Source organism: Nyctereutes procyonoides, unplaced genomic scaffold (assembly GCF_905146905.1).
Source record: "Nyctereutes procyonoides isolate TBG_1078 unplaced genomic scaffold, NYPRO_anot_genome, whole genome shotgun sequence".
Taxonomy (NCBI): Eukaryota; Metazoa; Chordata; class Mammalia; order Carnivora; family Canidae; genus Nyctereutes; species Nyctereutes procyonoides.
In genome coordinates this window covers 15134044-15146051 of record NW_026575144.1, presented here as the reverse complement: position 1 = coordinate 15146051, position 12008 = coordinate 15134044, and the positions used below count along the sequence as shown (strand labels likewise).

General features: G+C 34.8%; 1 protein-coding gene across 5 annotated transcripts in view; it reads left to right on the top strand.

The window, feature by feature from the left end:
- LYST (lysosomal trafficking regulator) overlaps positions 1-12008 on the top strand; it is a 175718-nt gene that overhangs the window by 111893 nt on the left and 51817 nt on the right. For all 5 annotated transcript variants that reach the window (XM_055308713.1, XM_055308716.1, XM_055308715.1 and 2 more), the window contains exons 32-38: positions 3862-4038; positions 4583-4659; positions 4799-4987; positions 7799-7944; positions 8033-8129; positions 9081-9142; positions 10556-10611. In XM_055308713.1, the coding sequence (XP_055164688.1) occupies positions 3862-4038; positions 4583-4659; positions 4799-4987; positions 7799-7944; positions 8033-8129; positions 9081-9142; positions 10556-10611 (804 nt within the window). The remainder of the gene's footprint in view (positions 1-3861; positions 4039-4582; positions 4660-4798; positions 4988-7798; positions 7945-8032; positions 8130-9080; positions 9143-10555; positions 10612-12008) is intronic.

The window sequence follows — 12008 nt, the reverse complement described above, 5'->3', positions numbered from 1 at the left end:
TTTTCAATAGGAATTGCAAAATAGTTATTTCTCAAAGTTTCTCATTCCACCAGCATCTTTTAGCTCTGATTCTTGTGTAAGGAAGAATATTCCCTTATTAACTATTTGAGTACCCTAAAATATAGTCTGTATTGGAAAGGCAAGATAAATGCTTGCTTCTTTTCCCTGTTTACTAATTTTTAGGATAATGAGTTGGTGCCCTAGCAACCTCCAATTCTTGTATTCGTTTTTATTTTTGAGGTGTCATTATGAATTCAGGTATTTTTTACAAAAGTAGTTTCAAACCTTTGCAGTTTTATTCCTTGTGATATTCAAATTAACACCTCTGTAGATTCAAATTGTTGCATTCTTTTACTATAGCTTTTCAATTTTTAGCAAGTTAATATGACTAACTTCTTTGCTTTCTGGAATAGAAGAATGTCCCTGGCTTATCTTGCACCTTCCTTCCTGGATCTAGAACCAGACTCCCCCCGCTCCCCAAGAAGCCCCTGTTTCTTTTTCATGAGATAATGGTATTTAGAAATTATAAATCTAGGGACTAGGTGCACTCATTTCTATTCAGTTGTCATTTCTTCTCAGCATTTCTAGTCGACAAAGCTAGGAAAATATGAATCTTTTTAGAAAAAAATGAATCATGAGTTCCTACTTATATTTTCATATTTTCTTGGATTTTATACCTGTATTTCCTTTTATTAATATTGATAATCTTGGTTCCTGATACCATTAGTATACTCACTTATTTGTTCTCTCTCTCTATCTATCTATAGATAGATATCTATATCTTTTCAAAATAAGATGACCAACATTTTCATATAACAAGCTCAATGAATGCGAATTAAGACTTTTTCATGGCTCTTTGTTCTTAGGATATCACAATGAGTGTGGCATGAAAATAAGCTATTGTTAAAAAAAATCTATTGTAAAAGCTATTCAAATAAGTTTCTGTATTTAGTCATGCCACCAACGTCAACTAACTAGTCATGTTTTTTTTTTTTTGCCATTCATTTTCTATTTTTAGGGATACCACTGGGTTTTTATTTGTTTTACTTTGTTTTTAATTATATAAAATGTCTACGTGGTTCCAAAATCAAAATTGTGAAATATGGCACAGAGAGGTTCTAGCTTTTAACTCTTTCCCTCCCTTCATTCCATCTCTTTCTCTATAGGTCACCATCTTTTTTATTATTGCTATTTCTTTTGGAGATAGAAGCAAATCTGTGCATGTGCGTGCACACACCACACAGAGTATATGTATTATTCCCACCCTCTCCTCAACACAAAGAGAACTGTACTCTTCACTTTATTCTGCACTTCACTTTCTTCAACTAACAATACATTCTAGAGGTCATTCCATAACAGTACATAGAGATCTTTTTGTGCATTTTTGTAACTGGCAACAAGCTATATTCTGTTTGTAATCTGCTTGATTTTTAAAACCCAGTGCCTCTCTCCTGTTGTTATAACTTGATTATGATTAATCCCTCCGTCTGTAGCTCTTCTTTACAAGATCAGCTCATCTTTGTCTCTTGCAACCTCTTTACATCCTGTGTATTGTAATGACCTGCTGCTCCATTTGTGCTGTCCACTCTGCACGAAGTGCCTCCTTCCTCTTTGTGTCCATCTATATACCTGTTCGGTCAACGTATCCATACATCCAGCTCCCTTTCCCCACCTTCAAAACCTTCCTCACCTTCAGAGTCCATTCAGAGCTCTTCCTTCTTAGACAAATACCTGAAAATGTTATTTTCACACACATTAGCATTTTATTATATTCTAAGAATTTGTGTTTAATTAATTTAGTTCCTTAAATCAATTTTTTGAGGGCTAAAAACAAGACTTTTCCCTTTTTTGTGTTCATCCCTTATAACACCTTTTCAGGTCCCAGGAACTATGATCAATAAATTATTGGTCAGATGTTGAGATGAGATTCTAAAAACAATTTCAGGCACTAAGAAAACCACGTGTGTTTTAGATATTCAGGATAAATGAAAACATTTTTGATAGCTCTTCAAGGTGATTTTAGAAGGTCACTGAATACTAAACTGAACTATTTTTAGATTATATCAAGAGCATTACCTTTAAAACACACATGAAAATAGTCTAGACATTTACTATTTTTCTTTATTTGCCAACTTTTTAGGCCTTTTACTCGCAGAGTATTTGTGCACTTTTCTCTTTTGGTCAGGTAGCAGCTGTCTCCTGAGTAATTTAAAATGTTGCATTAAAATGAGCTTTGCTATTTTCATCATTGCATATGTTCATCTTATGCTTTTAGGAAATGATATGATGTGATTCACTGTGTTAATTTAAATATCACCCAAAATGTAAGAGTTTCCAAATTCATTTGTTGACATTTAATACTGTTCACAGTTTAAAATGTCATAAAGCCAAATGCAGTGGTATTTTTTAAAAAGATTTTATTTATTAATGAGAGACACTGAGAGAGGCAGAGAGGCACAGGGAGGAGAAGCAAGCTCTATGCAAGGAGCCCAATGTGGAATTCGATCCTGGGACTCTGGGATCATGCCCTGAGCCAAAGGCAGATGCTCAACTGCTGAGCCATCCAGGCGTCCCATGCAGTGGTATTTGTATCAATGCAAGTTTTTAAAAAGTAAAACTCTACATCTTTCATTTTTTGGCATAATTAATGTTTCAATAATACATAGTGTACATATAACAATTAGGCATAAGATCTATAGCATGGAAAGCCCACTTAAAAAATGAATCAAAGTTTGGTTTAGGTCTGTTCTATGAAAGACAGTTGACATCGCCTTAAATAACATTCTGATTTTGGTTACAGGGCAGTTCATAAAAGACTGGCCTGGGGGAACCTGGGTGGCTCAGTTGGTTAAGCCTCTGCCTTCAGCTCAGGTCATGATCCCAGGGGTCCTGGGATAGAGCATTGGGCTCTGTGTTCAGTAGGGAGTCTGCTTCTCCTCACTTGTGTATGCTCTCTCTCTCACACACTCTTGCTCTAATAAATAGTAAAATCTTAAAAAAAAGAAAAGACTGACCCAAACCAGCCCTTCTCTGGGCATGTGCACAAAACTGGTGCCGAAGTCTTGCTGGTTTTAGACTTTATCACCTTTAGTTGTCCATGGGGAGTAATGACTGTTTACAAGCTGATTCAAAGAAAGGGTTGTATTGTGGAAGTTTCACCAACTTCTATTCTACCAAGCAAAAATCAAAGGAAAAAAAAAGATAAATCAGCATAATTCTCTTACCTGAAGGTTTAAAGGAAAGTTTACCTTCCAGTTCATTTTTCCTAGGATAAGAACTAAGAATTATTTTTCCTTTATCCCAAGTTTATTTCCTCAGTTCCTACAGCAAATCCTCTCCAAAAATTTTTCCCCAAAAGCTTACTTGCTTGCTTTCCTTTTCCTCCTTTTCTTACTTTCCTTTTCTTTTTTTACTTTTATAATGAAAATTCTCAAATATAGTAAGAAAAATAGAAAATTATATAATGAGTACCATATAAAAACCATCACCTAAATTTAACAGTTGTTAATATTTTAACCATATTGACATCATTTCTTTTTTTATTAAAGTAAATTACAAAAAAAAATAAAAAATAAAAAATAAAAAATAAATTACAGAAATCTTTTTCAAAAGATATTATCTTACGTAACCATAACAACATCATTATACCTAACATAATTAGCTTATACCCTAATGTCACCATATTCCAATGCAAAATCAAATTTTTTCAATCATCCCCAAGATGTCTTTTAGCTGCTTTATTCCAACCAGATCCCAACAAATAAATCTAACAATATAATTTAACTTAATTACTATTAAATAATTTAAACATAAGAAATAACAATTCTTTATGACTTAAAAAATTGTTTCTTTTTCTTAAAGCATGGAGCCAAGTTGGTTTTATATTTGTCAGAGTTGATACATAATCACCAAGATGAATTGACTGAAGAAGAACTAGACACAGCAGAACTGCTTATGAATGCTTTAAAACTGTGCGGGCAGAAGTGCATCCCTCCCACTGCAACAACAAAAGCAGACCTTATTAAAATGATCAAAGAGGTGAGTCAGTGAAATCATAAGATACAATTTTCTTAGGAGATCCCACTGAATGTAATTAAAGAATGATCGAAGGGTTCTCTTTATTATAGAATATCACTGATGATAAATTTGATATGATGATTTTTTATACCACTTTTTTTTACTATGAGAGAATAAATAGGCTTATTGTAAGGAGCACTTTATCCTTAGTTGTCATCCTTATGGTAAATCAGTAACTTTCAGTGAAGGAAGGATTATTATAGTGAACAAGCACGTTGAAGAATCAGCCTTGAAGCAAATTAAGGAAGCAAGCAACTGTGTAAACCCCTTAGGTTTGACAACCCTGTTAACTATTCTACCCTAATTTCTGTCCTCCAAACTGTATAGAAACAAAGGAGAATTATAACATTATTTAAGTGGTTAATGTGTTTTAATGTTCTAGTCTCTTGGGAACAGTATTTTTTTTTTATTAACTTGGTTTTAAAATGAGTTTGTTGGCTTCTGTGGCAATGTCAAATGATAAATAATATGTTTTATACTGCATATTATTATCCCAATCTTTTAGGAACAAAAGAAATATGAAACTGAAGAAGGTACAAATAAAGCCACCTGGCAGAGAACGGTTAATAATAATCAACAAAGGTAGGATTTGCTATGTTCTAAAAGTCATGCCTTTTTAATCCATTGGACTTCACACATACCTTTAGTGTTAAAGTATCATGCTTTTCTGTCTATCTAACAGATAGGCTTAATTTACGGGCAATCTCGTTTGTTTATTTAGTCTCTTTCAGCGTCTGGATTCAAAATCAAAGGACATATCTAAAATCGCTGCAGACATCACCCAGGCCGTGTCTCTCTCCCAAGGAATTGAGAGAAAAAAGGTGATTCAATATATCAGAGGAATGTACAAAGTAGATCTGAGTGCCAGCAGACACTGGCAGGAACTTATTCAACAGCTGACACATGATAGGTAAGCAAAGTGGGAGGACGTTTCAAGTTGTCCAGCATATTTTATTAATGTGAAACACTTTTTTCATTTCAGAATAAAGATTCATAACACTGTTTCATTAGTTTAAATATTTTTTGTTTAATCAGTTGTGATATATTTCATCTTGAATAATCCTACAAGAATCTTTTTTTTAAATTTTTGAGGGCAAGGTCGGGGGAAGGAGGAATAAGAAAGAGAGGCATTAGCTCTTCTGGATAATAAAATCTATTCATTGCTTTAATTTTAAAATAGAATCTTTGTAGAAGAATAGAGAAATCACTGAAACAGTATAGTTGGGAAATAGATATTTTTCTAGATAAGATTTTAGTATTAATATCTAAAAGATGTATCACAGATAATGAAAAGTGGAAAATTAAGGTGTTATTCTTTAAATTTGGTTAAGGTAACATATAAGCATGACTTAAGGTGCTAAAATGCACTAAACATACACTAAAGGAGATTCCAGGTGAACAAAAGAATTAAACTCAAAGTTTATACAGTGGAAGAAAATAGTGTTTATCAACTCTGTGATAGATGGTTAACTTTCTAAGCTCAAACACCATAAAAGAAACCACCAAGAACAAATAAATGGATTTGAGCTTTAATTTTTTTTCCAGTGGATTTAACAACTCTAACAAAAGCAACAAAACGTGAAAGTTTATTTTCAGCAAAAGTTAACATTTTTGCATCAAAGTTAACATTTTTATGGTTTTATTTTTTATTTTTTTGCATCTTATTTGTTTATTTTTAATTTTTTATTTATTTATTTATGATAGTCAGAGAGAGAGAGAGAGAGAGAGAGAGGCAGAGACACAGGCAGAGGGAGAAGCAGGCTCCATGCACCGGGGAGCCCGACGTGGGATTCGATCCCGGGTCTCCAGGATCGCGCCCTGGGCCAAAGGCAGGCGCTAAACCACTGCGCCACCCAGGGATCCCCCATTTTTATGGTTTTAAAAACTAATGCCAAGTTAAAAGTAAAATGTTAAGTTCCCAAAAAGTTTGAGCAAGAGATGTGAATATACTCTTCCACATAAGACAAATAGAATTAATAAACAGGAAAATATCCAGTGTGACTAGAGGCTAATTTGATTTTTTTAAAACCTTTAAATACCATGTTTTGGGCAGCCCTGGTGGCGCAGTGGTTTGGCGCCGCCTGCAGCCTGGGGTGTGATCCTGGAGACCCGGGATCGAGTCCCACATCGGGACCCCTGCATGGAGCCTGCTTCTCCCTCTGTCTGTGTCTCTGCCTCTCTTTCTCTGTGTCTATGAATAAATAAATAAAATCTTTAAAAAAATAAAATTTAAAAAATAAAAAAATACCATGTTTTACCTTTTATGTTATAATTTTTTTTTTTAGGTACTAATACCCACAGCAGAAAGAATGTAATCTACAGCAGCCTGGTGGCTCAGTGGTTTAGCGCTGCCTTTGGCCCAGGTTATGATCCTGGAGACCTGGGATCGAGTCCCATGTTGGGCTCCATGCATGGAGCCTGCTTCTCCCTCTGCCTATGTCTCTGCCTCTCTCTTTCTCTGTGTGTGTTTCTCATGAATAAATAAATAAAATCTTTTTTTTAAAAAAAAGAAAGAAATGTAAACTAGTCCATGGTAGAGACTCAATGGCTTTATACACTTGACAGCATATGTCAGGAATCCTTTAAATATTTTATTTCTACCCCCGGTTATCCTATTTCAGCAATTCTCTTCTAAGGAAAATATTCAAAATATAGAAAGGCAATAACTGTAAAAGTTTTCATCTCTGCATTATTTATTGCTAGTGAATGAACTGGAAGAAAATATATAATAATGGTAATAGAGTTAAATACATGATAATGCACTCAGTGCATTAGTCAGCTATTTTCAATGATGACAATAAAGTTTAAAATATGTCTAGTAAAAGAAGAAGGGATTTAGAAATGTATATACATAATAATTATAACTACAGTTTTAAAAAATGAAAGAAAATAATCTCTACCAGTGATTAGATATGTTTTTTGTTTGTTTTTTAAAGATCTTATTTATTTATTCATGAGAGACAGAGAGAGACAGAGAGAGAGAGAGGCAGAGACACAGGCAGAGGGAGAAGCAGGCTCCATGCAGGGAGCCTGACATGGGACTCGATCCTGGGTCTCCAGGATCAGGCTCTGGCCTGAAGGTGGCACTAAACCACTGAGCCCCCACCCCCACCCCCCCACCACCCCCCCCACCCCCGCCCCGGGCTGCCCTGATTAGGTATGTTTAGGGGAGTAGGATTGAGGGTGATTTTTTTTTCTCTTACCTATTTCTAAAAATATATTCAATGTAGTTCTACTGTGCTTTCATTTAAAATATGAGTTATTTTTTTAAGAAGTGTAACTTGTGCTACAAAAATGAACTAAGTTTATTCATTACATTAGTAGGCAAGAAGAGAAATATAGAAACTTACTTTGGAAAATGTGTTTTATCAGGCCATATTAAGTCCAATCAATGTATTGCTAAAGCATACGTTGCTGAAGCATTCAGAGTAGTCATGATATATCCTTTTAAAAATTTAATAGGTACAAGAAAGTGGTAGCAAAGCATGCCTCCAGGCAGGGAACCAGAAGACTGGGCTTTAGGAGTAGAACACTTATTTTTTTTATCTTATTCTCTTGTACTCTATGTATGTATTCCCTAGTCTAATTAGATAAGCAGTTGAGGTTTTTTTAATTTAATAGATCAATTTTGATTTCTTTATTCAAGTTCTATAATGATTTTATTTAAAGCTATAAATACTGTAGATTGCCACTTAGAACATTCTTTTATTGTCACTTGCAGAGCAGCCTGGTATGACCCTCTCTACTATCCGACTTCATGGCAACTGGATCCCACAGAAGGGCCAAATCGAGAGAGGAGACGTCTACAGAGATGCTACTTAACTATTCCAAATAAATATCTCCTTCGGGATAGACAAAAATCAGAAGGTAATAATGGCTTCTTAATGCAACATACAAATGTGGTATGTAACTGTGGTCATTACACAAAGACAATATGTACTTTTTTCTTCAACAGATGTGGTCAAACCACCACTCTCTTTCCTATTTGAAGATAAAACTCATTCTTCTTTCTCTTCAACTGTAAAAGACAAAGCTGCAAGTGAGTCTATAAGGTAAGTGTGACTCTTTAAAATGTCCTCACTTTTGTTGAAGTAGTTAAAAGAGTTTTGTAATTTATTGTAGTGTTTATATTCATTCCAGATAATGCTGTGGTTTAGGAAAGGTCCTACACATGGCTCAAGAGAGGACAGGTTGAATGGCCAAAACCCAAAAGGAAAAGACATTTTTGATAGGATTCAGTGGACTTCAGTCATCGTATTCTGGCCCTTATCTGCATACAGATAAGGTTGTGGTTGACCTGTCCTAATGTGTCTGTGATACAGACAGCACTGCTAGTGGCATCCGAGACAAGCAATCTAGTGCAGTGATTAAAGGTTCAAATTTTAGCTCCTCATCTTACCAGCTATCTGATCTTGGGCAAGTTACTTAGCCTCTCCGTGTCAGTGAGGAAGATAACAGTACCCAAAGTATCAGCGTATTGTTGAGTATCAAATGAGTCAGTACATGTTAGCTATTGATAGTATTATCATTATTGCAGCAGTTATTATCATGCCCATTTAACAGATGAAAAACTGAGACTCAAAGAAGGTGAGTGACTTGATGAAAGAGTAGAAGATCTTTTCTCAAAAGATCTTTTCTGAGTCTAAATTCTGTTTTTCCTAGAATACAAGGATTCTTTTATGTGTTTGAAAATACCAGAGGTATGACCCGGCATTTGCTTGATTACTAGAAAATATAAAATACTGAAATTTCTTTTAAAAGCAATGAATCTCTATATTCTCTAGACATGGCATAGGAATTATGAGCCTTCTCTGAAAATTTCATTTTCTCCTCTACTAGAACATTAAAAAATGAGATAATATTATCATGTGGGTTTAGACAAGACATGTTTTTGAAACTACTCTGCTGTGCTAAACTCTTTTACTAGATAAATAATGTCTTATACCATACTCTCTAAAATTGGTGAAAACATTTAATCATAGTGATTTTCAATGTTTTGACAGAGTGAATCGAAGATGTATCAGTGTTGCACCATCTCGAGAGACAGCTGGTGAATTGTTATTAGGTAAGTCACATTTTGAAGAGTTTTACACATACCCTGCCTTATTGTATTCTTAGATAATTTAAAGCAGTATTTGACATAATACCATTAAATCAGATAAACTTTCCTTAACATCACATAGGTGATTTTGCCTTAACATTGTATATAGTGCTTATGACTCACAAATGTGAAGAAATGACAATCTTATTTTCTAAAAAGCACATGAATAGCATCTTAATTTTTATAAAGTTCACTTTCCTCATAAGTATGTATTTTTATATTTAATCATTCTTTTTACCGTACAGCAATTTTTGTTTTTAAAGTGAAGAACTATTAGAATATTAAGAAATATGTCCACCTTGAGATAGTTCATAATTTATATTCTCTATTGTGCTTCTGAGAGAAAGGCCAAGGTTGTCCATCCATGGATACCTATGTAATTACGTTTAGTGAGAAATTTTGTCCTCAAGGTATAAAGCAATAGGTTGCACCACTTGGTCTCTGTTTCCTTAAAGAATCAGCTTATATGCTATTAGGCCAGTAATTCTTAAAGCATGGTCCCCAAATCAGGAGCATCAGCATCACATGGGAGCTTCTTAGAAATGCACATTCTCAGGCCCCAGCCCAGACTTCTTGAGTCTGAAACTCTGTGGGTGGGGCCCAGCAATCTGCATTCTTTAGCCCTCCAGGATTTCTGATGTACCTTCAAACTTGAAAGTCCCTGCTGTAAGCAAGGACTACAGCCTCCAAGACTCAAGATGCAGAGCTTCAAGCTGCCAGGACTGTGCCCCATGATCAGGAGGATGGAGATGATGCCCTTCTCTAAGCCATCAGTGCTCAGTGCTCCAGGGTGACCAGGATACAATGCAGAGCCCCAGAGAAATTCCTACCATTTGGTTACCGTGGCGCAGGGACATGTGTTAACACAGTCAACATATAAAGCAGGAAAAATTGGGGGCTATCTCTTAAGGTCTATTCTGCCCTATTGAGTGTTTAAATACATATAATTAAGGATTCCTCTTTTGCTAGAAAATTTGTTTACAAGTTAACTTTAATGAACATGTGAGAAAATAAAACAAATTAATATGCTAGTAATATAAGAAGAGTACTGGCAATAATAATAGCCAAGTTTTTTTTTTAGCACTGAATGCCAGGCACTAGTAATAAGCATTTTACATATATTCTAACTTAATTCCCACAGTAACTCTGTGAAATTAAGTCCTGTCTTCCACCCCCTTTTTTTTAAATAAGGAAAATTAAGACACAAAGAAGCAACTTGCCCAAGATCCCATGGATATTGTTAAAAAATATATATTGACAGGGACTGTTGCTGGGTGCTGGGATTTAAATTTAGGCCGACTCCAGAGGTCAAATCTGTAATCACGTATGGTAATATGCAGATTTATTTTTAAACTCCCAACTAATTACTTTCTATAGGTAAATGTGGAATGTATTTTGTGGAAGATAATGCTTCTGATACAGTCGAAAGTTCGGTGAGTAGAGGCTTAAGTTTGCATTTACATAAATCTAGACAGATTCCCAAAATGTATAACTCTAGTATAACCAGAGAGCAGGTAGCACTATGAGAGTTCATATATTGTCACTCTACACAAGGATTGGTCTTAATTCCAAGCTTTTTCTTTTAAAGATACTTTTAAAAAGAAGCCATACCATCTCCTCTGGCTTAGTCTGATCTCATGGCAATTAGTATTATGAGTCAAATTCCAAAGTGCTCTTGTTAAAGTGAACAAGCAAAGGGGAAAAAAGTAAGAGAGACAGAGAGAGAGAGAGACAAAGCAAGAAACAGACTTAGCTACAGAGAACAAACTGATGATCACCAGAGGGGAAGTGGGTGGGACGGTAGGGGAAACAGGTAATGGGGATTAAGGAGGGCACTTGTCTTGTGATAAGCACAGGGGGAAGTGTTGAATCACTATATTGTACACCTGAAACTATATAACACTGTGTGCTAACTGGAATTAAAATTAAAACCTTAAAAATATAAAAATAATAAAAATGAAAAAAGTGCTCCCGTTATTTTATTTAATTTATTCTTTTTATCACTATTCTCATAGCAACAAATGAATACTCCTTACCACTCCCAGTTCACTATCAAGTACGCTTACTTTCACAAAGAAAGGAAGATGTTGTATAATTGAATAACTTAAGTAATCATGATATTCACATACCTTAGTACCATGATTTTTATTCTATTGGAAGTACTAATATTAATCAGAAAATAACAAAAATTACTCTTTGTATAATAAGACTTTTTGCATATCAGAATTAGCTTGTATGCCATTAAAATATTGTTTTGAGATCCCTGTAATAAAAATAAGGCCTTTGTTTCAGAGAGGTTCTAAAACCAGGAATTGCTAAGGATATAATAAATAAATTTATATGTGCTTTAATAGTGAATACATACTTGAGTTCAAAATATTAATGAGCTAAAACATAAAATTTTGTTGTAATATGAAAAAAGTCATGAAAATATTTAATATAGCCCCAAAATTTGAGTAGGCATTCTTTCATGTGATTTACCTAGCAACTGCCACAGCATTGATCCCAGCTAGTAAAAGTATGGCTACATTATTTTTCAAGATGTCACTTTTTAGCAACCAAGGAATTATTTAATCATTGATATAGGAGCCGTTTTTCTGAATCCAAAAAGATGCCATTTCCTCCCTTAAAACTCTCCTTAAAATACTGTCTTTTAAATTTTTTTTTATTTTAAAGATTTTATTTATTTATTCATGAGGGACACAGAGAGATGGGGCGGGGGGAGGGAGGCAGAGACACAGGCAGAGGGAGAAGCAGGCCCCATGCAGGGAACCCTAGTAGGACTCAATCCCGGGTCCCCAGGATCATGCCCTGGGCTGAAGGCGGTGCT